At 38.8% G+C, this 20008-nt stretch overlaps 1 protein-coding gene across 1 annotated transcript; it reads left to right on the top strand.

Annotated features, from left to right (window-relative positions):
• The first annotated feature begins 1 nt into the window (after position 1).
• On the top strand, positions 2-19082 carry Ndufb5 (NADH:ubiquinone oxidoreductase subunit B5). Its single transcript, XM_042669814.1, has 6 exons — positions 2-194; positions 9700-9788; positions 11156-11222; positions 12219-12280; positions 13985-14091; positions 18901-19082. The coding sequence occupies exons 1-6, from the start codon at positions 71-73 to the stop codon at positions 19019-19021; spliced, it is 570 nt and encodes a 189-aa protein (XP_042525748.1). The 5' UTR covers positions 2-70; the 3' UTR covers positions 19022-19082.
• Positions 19083-20008: the final 926 nt, after the last annotated feature.

Genomic DNA, 20008 nt, shown 5'->3' with positions numbered 1-20008 from the left:
TGCCGTCATTGGTAAATTGGCCCTCCCGGCTCCCGTTACTCTCGCATCTTCCCCTCTGCCGGACGTAGCCATGGCGGCCATGAGTTTACTGCAGCGGGCTTCGGTCACTGCGCTGACAGCTCTGTCTGGCGGCCGAGTCGGCACGGGACTCGGATTCAGAGGCTTTCTCACCCGCGGCCTTCCGAAGACTGTCGGTGGGTGCTACCCTCGGGAGAGAGCGCAGGCCACGCGGGCGGGGACACGGGGGAGCCGTTCCCAAGTGACCTTGGTGGGATCCGAGGTGGACAGGACACGCCGGGGCTTTGGGAGAGGCACAGTGCCAACTTGGGAAGGTCTTTCCTACAGTAATCAGATCGTTTAAATTGTTCTTTAGCTCTTGTAAAAACAAAACAAAAAAACACTTTGCCCTTCACTGTTGGCAGCCGAGGCGGGGAAAGCCCGAGGTGAGACCTGTGTCTCTAAAGGAACAGGTGTGGCGTATGTGGGATGTTTGTTATTGTGTTTTGCGGAGACAGTCTCGCTTTGTGTAATTCAATCTACTTGTAAATCCAGGCTGATTTCATTACTACATATTCACCAGCATTATAGTCTCCTTATAAAGAAACTTAAAACAATTTCGTGGATTCCTAAAGCTCATTAACTCATGGGCACAATAATCACCGTGTCCTATGAGTGCTTAGTCCCAAGTCTGCATACTTAACATCCGTGGGCTTCTCAATGACACAATTGCCCGTTTGTGAGACTAGAACTTAGTGCACGTGAAACGTTATCCAGAACCTGGTGCCTTGTGTAAGGCCGGGTGGTGCATCTGTAGCCCCACCACTGGGGAAGCTGAGGCTAGAGGATTGCAAGGTCGAGACCAGCCTTGGCTACAAAGCAAGAAGCTAGATAGTTTTATTCCCATATTACTGACTTCACTGTGCAAAATAAGGCACCACTCCTAACAATAATGACAGCTAATATTAATCTGTTAGGTATCAAACACCATTCAAAGGCTCTCAAGTATTTATTTAATCTCCTTAATCAAACATAAACCATACTTTGTTTACCCTATGCAATACAAATAGAGAGGAAGTCAAAAACCTTTACCATAAAGCCCAAAAGATTGTCTCCATCTTAAAAACAGCTTATCTTATTTTACTTCTCTTATACTTTCCCAGTTTAATTTGAATCATGCCATTTCACATAATGAGGTAATACTCATATAGCTTGCTGGAACATGATGAAAAGGACTGGTAGTATTCGATAAAGTTCCTGAAAAAGTTTAAACTTAAACTACATGTGCTACATTCCTTGGCAGAATCCTTTTGTAAGCTATTTCTGATTACAGGTATCCTCAAATATGCAAATATAAATCTTTCAAATACTCCCTCAGTTAATATTTGAGTTTAGGTAGAGGAAAGGTGAGGTGAAATGTTATTCCTAAGTTCCTCTTTGTACACTATTCCTTTCTCTTAAGAGTTCTGTAAGGGGGCTGGGAAGGTGGCTCAGTGGTAGAGCGCTTGCCTTGCATGCATGAGGCCCTGGGTTTGATTCCTCAGCACCACATAAGAAGGGAAAAAAAGCCGGAAGTGGCGCTGTGGCTCAAGTGGTAGAGCGCTAGCCTTGAGCTGAGGGACAGCACCCAGGCCCAGAGTTCAGGCCTATGACTGGACCCCCCCCCCCCCCAAAAAAAAAAAGGATCAGTATCAGGAGTGTAGGTCCTTTGCCATGGGAACAGGAAGGATCTAATAGATAGATGTCTATTACAAGATGAGTGTTTATCTCTGTAGTATTTTCAAAGGTATTTTGTATCTGTCATTATGGACTGAAGGTTTTAATCTCTTTTATTATGGTTTCATCTATTCCTAAAATAATGTATGCTCCTGAATAGAAGAGAAGCCTTATTTTGTTTTTCCTGGAGCTAAGCTGCTTAAACTCAGATCCTGGCTTCTGAATTGAGAAGCTCTATGACCTTGAGTCATCTTGGAACTAAAGTGGAAGGCACTTACTTGCTCATAATTTACATGCCCTTATCTTTTTTTAAAAATGACAGTTTTAACCTAATTCATAGATTAATTGTGAAGAGTAAATGGGAAAATTTCCAGTACCTGACATAGGCTTTTCTTTTAAAAATATTGGTAAAATGCATACAACATAAAATGTACTGTCTAAATCATTCTAAGTGTGCAATCCAATGGTATTTAATGCACTCATAATGCTGTATAACCATCACCATCACCCATAACTCCTTTTATCTAGTGAAACTATATTCACTAAACAAAAACTCTACATCAGCCCCTCACAGCCACCATTCTTTTGTCTCTATGATTTTGGACTACTCTAAATAACTCATAATTGGAATAATCTAGTGGTTGTCCCTTTGTACTTAGCTTATTTCATTTAGCATGTCCTCAAAGTTCATCCATTTTGTAGCATATATCAAAATTATTTTTTAAAGCTAGATAATATTTCATTGTATATATATGCATTTACCACTCAGTATCTGAGGCAGACTGGCTCCAGGACACCCACAGATTCCAAAATCATTAGTTATTCAAGTCTCATATAAAATGGCTTATGCATATATTCTATGTATGTCCTCTCATATACTTTAAATTTTCTCAGGATTACTTTATAATACTTAACGTAATGCAGTGCTATACAAATCATTCTATATTGTGTAAGGGCAGATATCAAGGAAAACATATGTGTGTTCACTACAGATGTAATTACAGATGTAATTTTTTTGGGGGGGGAGGTCAGTAGTGGGGCTTGAACTCTAGGCCTGGGTGCTGTCTCTGAGCTCTTTAGCTCGACACCACTTCAGCCACAGCGCCACTTCCGGCCTTTTTTTACTGTTTATGTGGTGTTGAGGAACCAAACCCAGGGCCTCATGCATGCGAGGCAAGCACTCTACTGCTGAGCCACCTTCCCAATCCCCAGATGTAATTCTTTTTCCAATACTTTCCATTTATGGTTGGTTGAATTCAAGGAAGTAGAGTTCACAGATACAAAGGTTCCACTGTCTACTCATTTTCTGTGGACATTTGAATTGCTTCTGTGTTTTTGCTATTGTGAATAATGCTGTGAGCATGCTTCTACAAATGTCTCCTTGAGATTTCACTTTCATTTCTTTTGGGTATAGACACAGAAGTAGAATAACCTTTTCATAGAGTAGTCCTATATTTAATGTTTTTGAGGTATTGCCTGGAATGGCTATACCATTTTGCATTGTTACCAGCAGTATAAGAGATCAAAATTTTTTGCGTTCTCACCAACACTGGTTGTTTTCTGGACTATATACTTATTTATTGTATAGTGCTAAGGTTTGAACCCTTAGCCTTGTGATTACTAGTTAAGGCCTGTCTTGTTTGATCCCTGCTCCCATCCCTTTTTTTAATTTTGTTTTTGAGATAGGGTCTCATTAGCTTTACCCAAGATGGCCTCAAATAGCCATCCTCTGCTCTCTGCCTTCTGAGTAACTGGGATTAGAAATGGGTACCACCACACCCAGCTGGATTTCTGTTTTTTGTCTTTTTAAAAATTTCTTGTTTTTTATGGTACTAGGGTTTGAATTCAGAGTCTTCCATTTGCTAGGTAGATGCTCTACTGCAAAGCCACATCTCCACCTATTATGTATTGGTTATTTTCGAGATAGGATCTGGAAACATAGCCCAACCACTATTCTTCTATTTTATGCTGCATGGGTGCACAGGTGCACACCACTACATCAAGCTTTTTTTCATTGAGTTGGACTCTTGAGAACTTTACTGCCCAGATTAGCCTAGAATCACAATCTTCCTGATCTTAGCCTCCTACATGACTTGGAATAAAAGTCACATGCCACTATACCTATATGTTGGTTGAAAGGGTTTGATGAACTTTTTGCCTAAGCTCCCCTTGAATCATGATCCTCCTGATCTCAGTCTCCAAGAAGCCAGTGACTGGCTGAATTCTTGCAGTAACCTTCCTACTAGGTAGGCAGTAGTGGCTCATTGTAGTTTTAATTTGCATTTCCTTAATGATTAATGTTGAACATCTTCTATGTTTTAATTTCTACTTTCATACAAGTCATTGTGTTTTGAGTTGGTTTATTGTTGAATTTTAGGAGTTTTCGATTCTTGGTATCAATCCCTTATCAAATACATCAATTTCAAGTATTTTCTCTCTTTACATGGAGAAAAATTTTATTCTGTTAATAGTATCACTAGGTGTACAAAATTTATATTTTTCCTTAAGTCCAATTTATTTTTGCCTTCCCTAACATTTTTTTTGGGGGGGGGGGGTCCAGTCGTGGGGCCTGAACTCTGGGCCTGGACGCTGTCCCTCAGCTCTTCAGCTCAAGGCTAGCGCCCTACCACTTGAGCCACAGCGCCACTTCTGGCTTTTTTTTCTTTTTGCTTATGTGGTGCTGAGGAATCAAACCCAGGGCCTCATGCATGCAAGGCAAGCACTCTACCACTGAGTCACCTTCCCAGCCCAACATTTTTTTTTACAGATCCCTCTTGGCCACACTTCTTTTCCCTATTGCTATCATATTGTTCTTCATTGTGAAAGCCTTTTTCAGAAAGCAAACAGATAAAAAATCGTGTTTACCCAATTAAATTATTTATTAAACATCAGATACAAAAGAATTCCAATGGTGGGCATTTAAGCTTCTCCTCTACTGCAAAGAACTTTAAAGTTAAAGTCTTATGAGCAGAGTGCTGGTGGCTCATGCCTGTTATCCTAGCTACTAAGGAGGCTGAGATCTGAGGATCAAGGTTCAAAGCCAGCCCAGGCAGGAAAATCTATCTCCAATTAACCACCAGAAAACCGAACTTGGCACTGTGGCTCAAGTGGTAGAGTGCTAGCCTTGATCTGAAGAGCACAGAGACAGCACCGGAGTCCAGAGTTCAAGCCCCATGACCGACAAAAAAAGAAAGGTGGGGCTGGGAAGGTGGCTCAGTGGTAGAGTGCTTGCCTTGCATGCATGAGACCATGGGTTTGATTTCTCAGTACCACATAAGCAGAAAAAGCCAGAAGTGGCACTGTGGCTCAAGTGGTAGAGTGCTAGCCTTGAGCTGAAGAGCTGAGGGACAGCGCCCTATGCTGGTAGCTCATGCCTATAATCCTATCTACTCAGAAGTCTGAGATCTGAAGTCTGAAATCAGAGGATTCCGAGTTTAAGCCATTTTGAGAAAGGAAAGTCTGTGAGACTCTTATGTCCAATTAACCACCAAAAAGTCAGAAGTAGAGCTGTGGCTCAAGTGGTAGAACACTACTAGCCTTGAGGAAAAAAATCTTAGGGACAGGCCCAAATTCAAGTCCTAGGATGGTACACCTGCACACCTATACACACACACAAAGTTGAAGACTGACATACACAAATTATTCTTTTAAAGGTGAGATAGGTTATGCTGTGGTTTGGATAAATATCCTTCAAAGGCACATGTGTAAAAGGGTTGGTCCCAGTCTGTGGTTTTATTTGAAATTGGTAGATGGAGTCTTTCACAGGTGAGGCCTAGAAGGAAGTCCTCTCATTAAAGTGTCCCTTGAAGAAGTTAGTGGGACTGAAGCCCCTATTCTCTTTGCTTTCCAGCTACCATGATATAAAAAGCTTGCTCCCCACCATGATTTATCTTGCCCCAGATCTAAAAGCAACAGGGCCTCTCAACCATGAATGGAATCACTGAGCCAAAGTAGACTTTCCTCTTCTTAATTTATCTCAAATAATTGTTACAGTAAAGTTGACTAACACAGACATATAAGCATAGTTATTTACAGTAATTCAGACAGGGAATATACAGCATTTTATCTAAATCATGGAAATAGGGTTTTTTGTTTTTGTTTTTTTTATTAGTGCTTGTCCTGGGACTTGAACTCAGGGCCTAGACACCACCCCTGAGTTCTGTTTTTGTTCAAGATTAGTGCTCTACCACTTAAGCCACAGCTCCACTTTCAACTTCTGGTGGTTAATTAGAGATGAGTCACAGGGACTTTCCAACCTTATCTGGCTTCAGACCACAATCCTCATCCTCCTATGTAGCTAGGATTACAGTTGTGAGCCACCTACCAGTGCCTTGCGATGGCCAGTTTTTGATGTTATCTTTAAACACAAAAATTTCCTATAGTAGTTTATTCAGCCCTCACAAATATCACAGGAAAGATTTAAATAACTTTCTTGAGGTTATTTTTACATTAAAAATGTAGTTTGAAGATTTAGACCTATGTAATTTATGAATAACTAATTGAGAAATTCGAGGGTCTAGACATGGAAGATGCTTGTTTTAGTGGTTAGAAGAACTGACTTCAAGAAAATCTGGCAGTTACATGGTTGTAAGTTATGTTTGTCCTAATATTTTTAGAATATAAGCAGATGGCTCAGAACATTTTTAAAAAGTTTAAGGAAATAGATGTTAGAGTTCTTACTAGTAATAACAGTTACCTGTTACCTTGAATGACATGAGTATTTAACTGGTAATTTTGCGTAAAGAAAGAACAAACAGTTGCTAATTGCTTTAATATTCATGGTATTAAAATGCAACCAGACCAGGCTTTCTTCCATGGTTCTTTTTTTTTTTTTGGTCAGTTATGGGGCTTGAATTCTGGGCCTGAGCTCTGTCCCTCAGCTCTTCAGCTCAAGGAGAACATTCTACCACTTGAGCTACAGTGCCACTTCCGGTTTTCTGAGTGTTTAATTGGAGATATGAGTTTCATGGACTTTCCTGCCCAGGCTGGCTTTGAACCGTGATCCTCAATCTCAGCCTCCAGAGTAGCCAGGATTACAGCGTGGGCCACCGGTGCCCAGCTCCATGGTTCTTTTTAAAATTACATTTCTATATAATTGTCATCAGAGTCCCTAAAACCACATATAGTTTAATATCACTCCCCATACTCCATATGTGAGTTTAGAGCACATTGTCTCATCTTAGTAAATGCTGTGTGCTTTTAGGGATTTGATAAAAGATCTCTACTGATATTTAATATGCTTAAGGAATGAAATTCAGCATAGAGGTAGTGCTCCTTGGTCAAAAGGCAGAAGATAGGGTAAGGAACACATTCATGTTTTGTGCTTGTAATTGTAGTACATCAAATTAAGATTAAATTCACTTTTGGCTTTTTTGTGTGTGTGTGAACAACTAAATTTGAGGGAATCCAGGTAGGATTCCCACTTATACTTACCACTTACTTATAATAAAGTTAGAAGCCTTTTAAATTTAGCCTTTTGAAATATGTGTGAAGAATTTTGGCATCCTGTGCCATTCAGTGTTAAACACTGTTGTAGAAATGGCTTTATGTTTTGGAGATTCAACAAGTCAGCTATATTGCAGGGCTTTTAAAAGATCCTTTTGGTGGTATGCTGCACTAATGAATCACCGTCTTTTAGGCATAATAGGCCAGTCCATTACCCATTACAAATTCATCTAAAGTGGTCCTTTTCTCAGTTTGTAGACACCTTTCTCCTAACTCCTCCACCATCTTGTCTAAACAGAACTTTCCTTCTAAGTCTGTTCTCTTCTATTGTATAATTGTTCTACTAATGCACAGTTTCTTCCCTTTGTTACCCTTCTAGATTTATGTTACTTGTTTAGTGTCCATTTTTCCAAACAAGATCTATACACCTCTTAGACTAAAGTCTTAGCTTGGGATTTGTATATAGTAGGCATTTAAATATTTATGGAATTAAATTAAATATTTATTGAATAAATGAGCCATAGTATTACCCAGCTATTTTCTTCATCTAGTCTACTAAAGCTTCTCTAATAGTATCTTTTAAGTGATTTACTGAAATCTACACTTACTTGAATTCTCCTAATCTTGTTATTTTAGAAGCCTTAGTAGTATGAATTACACTTATTAAATTCATACTGGCTTCTAAACCTCTCATGCATTAATCTCTCAAATTCATTGCAAGTTAATATAGATGACACCAAATTTAAGACCAAATTCAAAACATTTATAGGTAAAAGTAGCAGTGATGAAGGGCCAGGTATAGTGACAATTGCCTATAATCCCAGCTACTCAGAAAATGAAGACAGAAGTAGGCAAGTTCAGGACCAACCTGGGCAAAAGATCACCAAGATTTCATCTCAATACATAAGCCAGAAGTAGTGGTGTCTGCCTATTATCCCCACTCTGTAGGATCTGAGGCCAACCCCCAGGCAAAAGCACAAGATCCAAATTGAAAAATAGCTAAAAGCAAAAAGGATGAGGATATAAGCTTAAGTTGTAGGGTGGCTGCTTATCAAGCTGAGACCCTGCGTTCAAACTCCAGTATCACCAATAAAAAGAGTGGTACCAGTTAAAACAAAACCCAGTTTTACTTCTGCCCTGAAGGTTCTGCATCCTCATATCTAATCAGTCACAGATCAAAAATATCCAAAAAAATGGTTTATAACTACACATGTACAGTCTTTGTTCTCATTTCCTTAATAGTACAATACATAGCATTACTGTATGTAATATTAGCTATTCTGAATAATCCAGAAATTAAAATATGTGGCAGAATGTGCATAAGTTATGTGCAGATGCATCATTATATTATATAAAGGACTTGAGCATCTACAGATTGTGTTATCTGTAGGGGTCCAGGAGCCAAACCTTCATGGATACCTGTACTGAAGGATGACTCTCTACACATTACACCAGTGCAGATTGAGGGGAAGTCTCAGCTGATGAAGAGCAGTGTTGGCTTCTGGGAGAAAAAGATGTCCTCTGGGTCCAAAGGATAGTTTTCAGAAATGAAGAGAGCATTTCGCACCTTAAATGTGAACAAAGGATGCAGATATTTTTGATATCTATGACTGAAATTCCTTAGTTGGAAATGAACGTTTTTGTTTTCAGCATGACTCATGTAAAATTTGAGTTCAGATGCCCAGCAGAAGCATAGTAATCTTGTTTTTTCCCTACAGCCATAGATGCCTTTCTCTGCTCCCAGAGGGAGAGACTTAAAAGATCTGTAGTGATCTTTACAGACCTCCAAGAAAGCAAAAGCTTGTCTAAGAAAGAGGATCCATCAGTGAAGTTCTGCCTCATCTTATTTGTAGGAAGGATTGATTATGTTCCACTAGGGGATAATTTGAAGAGGAGGATATTCTTAATCAGAAGTAGCTTATAAATGAAATTTATCAAGATAAGAGTATACACTTGTAACAAAACTATAGATTTGTTGAATAAATACTGCTGGTCCTTTCCATCTGTTTTTTTTTTTTTTTTTTTGGTCAGTCGTGGGGCTTGAACTCTGGGCTTGGGCGCGATCCCCGCACTCTTCAACTCAAGATGTGTGCTCTACCACTTGAGCCACAGTGCCACTTCTGGCTTTCTAGTGGTTTTTATTGGAGATAAGAGTCTCACGGACTTTCCTGCCTGGTCTGGCTTTGAACCGAGATCCTCAGATCTCAGCCTCCTGAGTAGCTAGGATTACAGGCATGAGCCACCAGCACCGGGCTAGATGTTTCTTTAACATAAGATAAAGCTATATAGTGGTAGAGTGCTTGACTAGTATGTGTGGATGGCCTGGGGATTGATCCCTAGCACAGGGAAAAAAATAAAAGAGGAATAGATAATAAATCAGTCTTTGTTTGAAGATATCCCACCTACTGTGGCCTTAGTTCCCAAAGCATTTTAAAATCTTATGTCTTATTGAACATTTATATACTTGTCTTATAGTCTGATTTTATCACATAACAGTACATCTGCATGAATCTTACCTAAAGTAGTGTAATCTAATTCCAGCTCCCGTGCGACAGAGTTCAGACCATGGGAAAAGACTGTTCATCATCAAACCTTCTTCCTTCTATGACAAGCGTTTTTTGAAATTATTGGTGAGTTAATTTTTTTTGTTGAGCTCAAATCTTGGCATACATATAGGAAAAATTACTGTTTTCTTTTTAGAAAATGTCTTTTTTTTTTTATAAGAGATTTGATTTATAATTTAAAATTTCCTTCCTCAGAAGACACTGTATAGTAAAATCTGATTTGCTACTAAATTGTTTTTTAAATTAATGAAAACTTTCTTCAAAAAAAAGTTTAATACTAATTGAAGGTAAAACTTAAGTCTTTTTTTTTTTCTAGTATACTGAGTTCTGAAAGTAGTGTGTTCCCTGCTTGAAAGTATAGAAAAACAAGTCTTCAAGACTCAGAATGTATCTTTGTGGTTCAGTGCCTGCTTATCATGTTTCTGGCCCTGGTTCCATTTCCAGCGTACACATAGACACAGACACACACACACACAGAGACACTCATACAGAAAAAAATTACAAAGCAAAAATTGATTTATATAAAGATGATTGCTAAATACACTTTAAATTACCAAGGAACTTCTGGAAAGACTCTTTCTAAATAAGCTCTTATTTTGGCATGTGATTTTTTAAATTTATATGTTATTATTTGGGAACATTAATGTCAGAGTGATACTGACCTATAATACAACTTTAATTTAGAGATAATAGTCTTATTTACAGTATTAACTGTATGTTTGTATTTCAGTGCTCTGGGCAAACAAACAAAAAAACACAGAGGCCCAGAAAAGAGGAGATTGTTTGGGCTTCCTGCCAGTCCTGGGAGCTGGTTGGAGCTGGTTGGAGATCTTCTCTTGCCTTTCTTTTATGCTGTCCCCCTCTTTGTCCCCTGATTGAGCTTCCTCTTACCATAACTAAATCAAACCCCTTTTGTACTTTTTAGCTTTCTTCTTTTTTTTTTTTTGTCGGTCATGGGGCCTGAACTCTGGGCCTGAGCACTGTCCCTCAGCTCTTCAGCTCAGGCTAGCGCCCTACCACTTGAGCCAAAGTGCCACTTCCAGCTTTTTCTGCATATGTGGTGCTGAGGAATCGAACCCAGGGCCTCATGCATGCAAGGCAAGCACTCTACCACTGAGCCACCTTCCCAGCTCCTAGCTTTATTCTTAATACAGAAAATTTTAACTTTAATTATAATGCCTTAACCAAATAGTAAAAAGTCACATATATATTGTAATATACTTTTACAATTAATCTCTTTTTTTTTTAACCTCAGTTTTGGTGAAAATATAGGATCTGAAGGCTAGAATAAAACAGCATCACACAAATGAATTGTTTGATTCTGTATCTCCAATTTTATTTTGCAAACTTTAAAAGGCAATTATGAGAGGATTATTTGAGTGTGAAGAGAATTATGAGATGACCATGAGCTGTTTATTTTTTAATTTTTACAGAGATTCTACTTATTGTTGACTGGAATACCAGTAGTAATTGGCATCACTCTGCTGAATGTATTTATTGGTAAGTTCTTCTTCATTGTTGATACCATCCAAATGTTAAACTTTTAAAACATATGAACATTTATTTATTTATTTATTTTTGTTTTGTTTTTTGTTTTTTTTGTTTTTGGGTCCGGTAGTGGGCCTGAACTCTGGGCCTGGGCGCTGTCCCTCAGCTCTTCAGCTCAAGGCTAGTGCTCTACCACCTGAGCCACCTTCCCAGCCCTGAACATTTATTTTTTAAATGGAAATTGTTAATAGCAAAATGAAAAACTTTAGTCAATAAAATAAGCATAAGCAAGCCAAAGATAAATTCATCCTCATAATTCATTAGGATTATTGTAATCCTCTAAAAACTAATGGTATTAAAGATAGTAAACATTAGATTTTCATGGGAAATGCTATTCAGAATATTTCTAACATCTTGAATCCTAAAATATTTTATTTAGTAGGTATATAAAAGACCAGATAAAATAATGTGTTTTATTATGTCTTGTAATATCCTGTAGAAACAGTTTGGATGTGGTGGTGTATACCTGCTGTCCAAGTACTGGGAAGGCTGAGGCAGGAGGATCATGAGTTCAAGGCCAGCCTGGGCTACACAGACTGACCAAGAAGAGGGTGGGAAGGGGCAGCTCTCATAGACAATGCCTTATGCCCAGAAGATGCTAAAAAATATCCAACAAATAAATTGGTTTTCACCTAGATCAAAGCAAATTTCAAAAATTAAGTCTTCAGTAGTACAAATTAAGGAAAGAAGAAAAATGATTTTAACATAAAGTTAATTTATTGGTAAATAATTACTATGGGGCTTCACAGAGTGACTTATACCTGTAATCCCAGAAAGCAGAGGTGAAAATGGGGTGTATGGTGAAAGGCCAGCCCTGGAAAACCCTATCTAAAAATTAAAGCCCAAAAGGCTAAGATCATGTCTCAGATGATGAGTACTTGCTCAATCCTCAATAATTGTCTCTGCCCAAGGAAAATTAATATAATAGATTCTATTTTCTCTTATTAGGTGAAGCTGAATTAGCAGAAATACCAGAAGGCTATATTCCAGAACACTGGGAATATTACAAGGTCTGTAGAGATCTTTGAATTATCTTCTATTAGTTGTCCTGTCAGGCAATTGTGGGGTACAGCTTTATATTCAATATTTAGTATCACGTATATGACACATTATTTTTTTACAATCAAATGCTCTGGATACTTTATTACCTTTTATTAAATTTATCATTTTCTTAAAGATTACACAATGTGTTCTCAACCTACTAGTGTAAAAGAATTTACCCTAAATTTATTGCCATAGGAAAGATGTTTTAAATACTTAAGCTAAGCTGTCATTGTTGAGCACATACTGTGTAGCAAGCACCATGCCTAGAGTTATGCAAATATCACCTCATCTCACATAAATTAAAAGGTAACTATTACTCCCTGTGGAGGGATGAGCAAACTTAGACTTCATGGGAACCTAGTCACTATACTATATTGCCACTACCATCAAAACTCATAACTTTCTTTACAGGCATTGAGAAATTGCCTTAAGTAGGTTGTTTCTTATTAAATTTTATTTCCTAAATAAGTCATATATTTTAAAAAATTGTTACATTATTAAATTTTCAGGTAAACTAGCTGGGCAAGGTGACTCATGCCTTTAATTCCAGTTCTTTGGGGAGACCAGATTGGTGTCAGTAAGGAGGAAATAATTTTGTGAGACAGTTGGGCACCAGTGGTTCACACTTTTAATCCCAGCCACTCAGGAGCCTGATATATAAAGATTGAAATCTTGAAATAAACAGGAAAGTCTGTGAGACTCATCTCCAATTAACCATCATAAAAGCCAGAAGTGGAGCTGTGACTCAAATGGTAGAGCTCCACCGTTGAGTGAAAAGCCTAAGGAACAGCACCCATGCCCTGAGTTCAAGCTCCATAACTGACACACCCACATGTACACACACATGTGCATGTGCACAGACATGCACTCACACACACACACACACACACACACAATTAGAAACACTGTCTTAGTCTAAAAGCTAGGTGTGGTGTTGTGTGTCTGACATCCCTGCTATATTGGAAACATAAATGGGAAAATCGCAGCCCATCTAGGTGGGACCTGGAGGTACAGGACCAGGAATTATTACTATCACTGTATCTGAAAAATTACTAAAGCAAAGAAGGAATGGGAGTGTGGAGCAAGTATTAGGCCCTTGCTTCAAACCTCAAATCCAACGTGTATTTCTTTTTTTTTTGTTGGTGGTTGTGAGGCTTGAACTCTGGGCCTGGGCGCTGTCCCTGAGCTCTTCAGCTCAAGGCGAGCACTCTACCACTTGAGCCACAGCACCACTTCCTATTGCTCCAAACCTCAATGTCACCAAAAAGAAATTTTTTTTTAAAGTTTACTTTTGTTTGGATCAAACTGGGTTTGTCTCCTGCCTTGGCCAGGTAGGGCACTGCAACTTAGTATAATGAGAAAGAACACAGGCTTTCATCAGACAGACTTGTATGAATGTCATCTCTGTCATGTGGTTGCAAATCTGTGTACTTTGTTCCTCTCTAAAGTAGGGGCAAAAATAGTATCTACCTCACTGATTAAAATTACTCAGAACATGAAACAGTTGACATTTAGTAGGTGTGATAAGTTTGGCCAACTGAAATTTTTTTTTGTTGGTGGTGGTGGTAGTGGTGGTGGTAATACTGAAGAGATGGTGATTTTAAGTAATAGTCAACTAGAAATTCAAAATCTTTGTTCAAAAACTAATTTTAAATATTTTTTTCTTGTAGCATCCTATATCAAGATGGATTGCACGTATTTTCTTTGAAAGTCCTGAAAAGAATTATGAAAAAACATTGGCTATACTTCAGATGGAATCTGAAAAGACTGACTTACGGTAAGAAAAGGGGATGGGAAAGAAAAATTGTTTCCTTAGGTTGCAAACCACAAGAAAAAAAATGTAAAACTTTCAGCTCTATTGTAAATGGATGCAGGGAGAAGAGAGAGTTAGCCTCACCAGATCACCAGACTGACTACTGGGACATGGGATCTATCAGATTCAAAGGAATAATCCCCTTTTCTTTTCTTTTCTTTTTCTTTTTTTTTTTTTGCCAGTGGGCTTGAACTCAGGGCCTGAGCACTGCCTGAGCCTCTCTGTGCTAGCACTCTACCATTTGAGCCACAGCACCACTTCCAGCTTTTTCTGTGTATGTGGTACTGAGGAATCAAACCCAGGGCTTCATCATGCTAGACAAGCACTCCTTTTTTTAAAAAAATACATGTTTTATGTATGAAGCAACTCTGCTTACCTTACCCAGTTTCCTACCATCTCATGCCTAGTCTCATGTCTCATCTTTAATGATGACTCCTACTTAAGAATTTCTTTTTTTTTTTTTGAGGTGATCAGTTAAGTTTAATGTATTATGTAATTATTTATAATTAATTTATTAGCAATAATAAAATTTTGTGACTGCTGCTCTTTGGCAAAAAATGAGAGCACATCCTATAATAATAGGCCCCTTACTGTCTTGCATTCGGGATAGCGATGGAGACTAGAGATGGACAGCAGGAAACTGTCCTTCTGTGTAACTCTAGTGATACTCAGGGGGCAGTGTGTTGTACACACCCATCACAGGTACTGCACAGAAATGTGAAACCCTTTGTACCGCATTTCTCTCTGCTACCATGGCTTCTTGCTACCACAATACATGCTTTGTAAACCCTTCTAGAACATGTAAGACTGGCCTTCTTATTATTGCTACTTTATAACAAGGTCACCAAACCTTGGCGAGCCTAAACGACATCTCTAAAGTGACAGCCCAACAAAACCATACTCAATCTAGCCTTTCTGTTTTCCAGTCCCATGTTTACCCTCTAGTCTACATTTGCACTCTCTTCCTATCGCTGGACCAGCCAAGGTCATGGGTAATTAGCCAGGTAGGGATCAGTGTCAGGACACTGATTGCAGCAACACCTTTTGGAACAAGGGTCATCGATGCTGAATGCCTACATCCTGTTCATTCTCCATGTAAAGAAGGTTGAAAGTCTCCTTGCAAACCCTAGGCCTGGCTCCCCCAGGGAAACTCTTGCAGTCTCTCACTGTGAACTTCAGCTCTACACGGACCTGGGAAGCTTCTTCTCGGTAGATCCAATTGGAGCAAAGCTAGTTGGTCAGTGTTTCTGCCTTCCTGCACTGGGCAGTCCTGGTACATGTACAGGGGTGTCCCATTCAGCATCTGCTGGACCTCACTCCACCCGTCCTCTGCGGGGTCCAGCAACCAGCCCAGCTCTCCTTGGGCCTCACTTGTGTTCATCAGTGTGACTTCCTCGGCGCGCGCCCCCGGGGGCGGCGGGATGCAGAGCAGCAGCGGCAGCAGCAGCCCGAGCCCCAGGGCCCAGCGCCACTCAAGAATTTCTTATTCCTGGGGCTGGGAAGGTGGGTCAGTGGTAGAGCGCTTGCCTTGCATGCCTGAGGCCCTGGGTTCGATTCCTCAACACCACATAAGCAAAAAGAAAAAAGCCGCAAGTGGCGCTATGACTCAAGTGGTAGAGCGCTAGCCTTGAGCTGAAGAACTAAGGGACAGCACCCAGGCCCAGAGTTCAGGCCCCACGACCAGACAAAAAAAAAAAAAAGAATTTCTTATTCCTATAGGAAATACAATGTATTTAAGAAATATATTTAAATTGTTCAGGGCCTCATACCGAGGGAGATAGTGAGTGCTCAGTCAACTATCATTAAAAAAAGAAAAGAAATATATTTTACAGTATAGCTTAGAACTATATAAACACAGGTAGAATGCTCTTATGAACACTGTTTTGCACTTTTTTATTTAAACTAATGTATCTGGTGAACTTTCTATAATAGCATATATTTTCATTTTAGTGACTGCACTATATATTTTGGATGAATGTCCGTTAGTTTTTTAACCTGTTCCCTATTGTTGGTACATAGGTTCTTTCCATGTTGTTGTGTTTTTTTTTTGGTCAGTCATGGAGCTTGAACTCTGGGCCTGGGCGCTTTCCCTGCGCTCTTCAGCTCAAGGCAAGTGCTTTACCGCTTGAGCCACAGCACCACTTCCGGTTTTCTAGTTGTTTATTGGAGATAAGAGTTTCATGGACTTTCCTGCTCGGGCTGGCTTTGAACTGTGATCCTTAGATCTCAGCTTCCTGAGTAGCTACGATTACAGCCATGAGTCACCAGTGCCCGGCTTTCCATGTTTATTTTAAGACAGTTTTGCTGATATAATATTTGAAAATTTTTATTTTATTATTTTGATTTTGTATATCAGATATGTGTATCTCTTTCTCTGTAAATTGCCTGATTTGTACGTTAGTCTCTTTTGATTTTGTTCCAGATATGTTTTCACAGCTAATTATTTGTGTTTTAGCAATGAAGAATGTTTTGCTCATAGAATGTTTTGTTGTTGTTTCAAGTAACAAATATATATTAACAGCTGTTTCCCTCCTCTCTCCTTTCCTATCTCCCCCAGTACTGGGGATTCATCCCTGGGTTTTGGATATTCTGCACTCTACCATTTCAGCCATACCTCAGTCCTAATATATTATTGAACTCTTACTATATATATATACTTGCTTTTGGGGGTGGGAAGAGGGGGGTCAGTCATGGGGCTTGAACTCTGGGTCAGGGCGCTGTCCCTGAGCTCTTCAGCTCAAGACGAACGCTCTACCACTTGAGCCACAGCGCCACTTCTGGTTTCCTGGTGGTTAATTGGAGATAAGAGTCTCACCGATGTTCCTGCCTGGGCTGGTTTTGAACTTTGATCCTCAGATCTCAGCCTCCTGAGTAGCTAAGATTACAGGCATGAGCCACCAGCCCCTGGCTATGCCTACATTTGACTTTTTATGTATTTAAATATATAGTTATTGATAAATATTTTTAATCATTTAATCACTATCATGTTTTTCAATATTTGTCTTTAGCGTCTAGGTTTTGTATCATGCAGAAACAGTATTAGTAATTAAATAAGGAAATACCTTTTCTAAAATTACTTTTTAAAATATTCTGGTTGCTTAGTAGTAGAACATGTGCTTAAAATGCATAAGACTCCGAGTTCAGTCACCAATACTGGGAAATAATTTTTTGTTTTTTACTAATTTTGAATGTATCTCGGTGTTAGGAGTATGATGTAATTAACAGACACTCAGATGCAGATGCACGCACTAAGTTCACTGGATGTGTGACAGAGCACATACCTGTATAACTACCACCCCAAGCAGTGATTTTGATTGTTCTGTAATGTTCTTTTGTGCTTCTTTCCACCCAGCCTAGTAAATACTCATACTTTACTTTTAACCCCAGGCTCTCAATGACCTACTTTCTTCATTCTGTTTAAAATTTTGTGGTTTATAAAAAAAAAAGCTATGGGTTAGATGGAAGAAGGTCACTCCTATAATCCCAACTACCTGCAGGGGCTGATATCTGAAGATCATGGTTTGAAGTCAACTCAGGCAGGAGAGTCCATGAGAGTCTTTTCTTCAATTAACCTACAAAAAGCTGGCAGTGGAGTTGTAGCTCAATTGGTAGAGCACTAACTTTGAGCAAAAAAACTCAAGGATGGTGTCCAGGCACTGTGTTCAAGCCCCAGGACTGATAGAAAACAAACAAGAACAAATGAAAAACTGTTATGAAAAAGATTACTAAATTTTGAAAAAGCATGTTATTAGCTGCTTTGTTTCTTAGATACATACATACATATATTGTTGCTATATAGAACTTAAATACTTAAAAACAGAACAGTAATGTAGTTTGTGCTTAGTAAAAGAAGACTTTTCTGAACTTCAGGAACATACCTTTGAGTTCCAATTAAATGAACAGGTTCTAGAATTCCTTAGATAGAGATCCTAAACCGTTAATGATTGTCAAGAGTCTGGTGAAAATTGTATGTCCACAGAGCTGGGATTGTAGAGGAGAGAATTAATTATCAATTCAGGTGATAGTTTGGTGATATTCCATGGCTAACTACATAAATGTAGATATTATGTACATATATAGATATGAAGATAGTTTGTGTGTGTATATATATGTAGTAACTACAAATGGAGTTAACTATAAATATAGATAGTAAAAGCCAAAATAAGTGCTAAATTTTGCTTATAAGTATAGCCAGGTATATGTACCTGTGTGTATATAAAAGCAAAGATATTCTAGTGGTTATTCTTTGTTTTGTTTTGTTTTTTGGGTCCAGTCGTGGGCCTGAACTCTGGGCCTGGACACTGTCCCTCAGCTCTTTACCTCAAGGCTAGTGCTCTACCACTTGAGCCACAGCGCCACTTCCGACTTTTTTTTTGTGCATATGTGGTGCTGAGGAATCGAACCCAGGGCCTCAGGCATGCAAGGCAAGCACTCTACCACTGAGCCACCTTCCCAGCCCTCTAGTGGTTATTCTTTATAGAAATAATGTATTAGGGGGCTGGGAAGGTGGCTCAGTGGTAGAGCGCTTGCCTTGCATGCCTGAAGCCCTGGGTTCGATTCCTCAACACCACATAAGAAAAAAGCCTGAAGTGGCGCTGTGGCTCAAGTGGTAGAGCGCTGCTAGCCTTGAGCTGAAGAGCTGAGGGACAGCACCCAGGCCCAGAGTTCAGGCCCCACGACCGGACCAAAAAAAAACCAAAAAACAAAGAAATAATGTATTAGTTTCTAATTGGACATGCTAACAACACAGTATTGTTGCTCCTTTCCTTACAGGTTACAGGAACTGGAAGTACGAAGACTAATGCGTGCCAGGGGCGATGGACCCTGGTTTCAATATCCAACCATTGATAAGACGCTGATTGATTATTCTCCAAAGTCAACTCCTGACAACTGATCATTTATTTCTCTAAATACACAGTATATTCTCTCAAGTTGAAAATAAATTAATAAGTACATCTGTGTTTTTGCTCTATGATAAATGAAAGCTTTTTGTACTGTTCCCTTTCTCAGTGTTGGTTCAGGCAGGTTTTTTATTTTGCTTCAGCTTCATGTTTTTTAAGAAAGTTTAAAGTGGAATAATAAAACCTGGAATCCAAGCATGGTGGCATGTGCCTGTAATCTCAGCTACTTGAGAGATAGAGGTAGGAGGATTATATTCTGTGGCTGGTAGACAGAAGCCTGAGACTATCTGAAGACAAACTAGAAAAGCAAAAGGACCATGGTGGGCCAGGGCTCAAATGGTTGAATGCCTTTATAGCAAGTTTTAGTTCAATCCACAACATTGCCAAAAAAAAAAAAAAGGGGGGGGGGGGGAAGAGAAGGAAGAAGAAAAGAAAAAAATCCTGGTGAAATAGCAATCTGAATTCTTGAAGTTGCAGTACCTTTGGCAGATTTATGTTTTATTTATCTGGCAAAAACTAACTAGAGAAGTATAACTATGCTAAGTATATTAGGAAGTACAGCTATTTATACATGTGTATTGCAACATCTGGAATTTTCAGGAGGTACATGGGATTTTAAGTTGTATTATAAATACTGAACCAACCATATAAAATGTTAGCATGTTAATAAATTTTTAATAAATACTTCAAGTTTATAATGTATTTATATTTTCTTTCTAAGCTGAATATCATTGTAAAACTATTCATGTATTTCTCCACTTTTAAAAATTAGCATAAATTAATTGTATAAAGATGTTCTACTGTGATAGTTACATAATACTTATAACATACTTTGATCAACTACCCCATCTATATCACTCATTCTTCCTCCCTTCTTTCTCCTTTTTTAAGTTTTCAAGTGGGCTCCATTATGCTTTCAAACATACATGCATACATAAATACAATGATATCATAAACATTGTGTCTAGTTTCTTCACATA

The sequence above is a fragment of the Dipodomys spectabilis genome, unplaced genomic scaffold, assembly GCF_019054845.1.
Source record: "Dipodomys spectabilis isolate Male_0828 unplaced genomic scaffold, ASM1905484v1 ptg000506l, whole genome shotgun sequence".
NCBI classification, from domain to species: domain Eukaryota; kingdom Metazoa; phylum Chordata; class Mammalia; order Rodentia; family Heteromyidae; genus Dipodomys; species Dipodomys spectabilis.
Note: the sequence above shows the minus strand (reverse complement) of the source record. Positions and strands in the feature narration are given on the sequence as shown.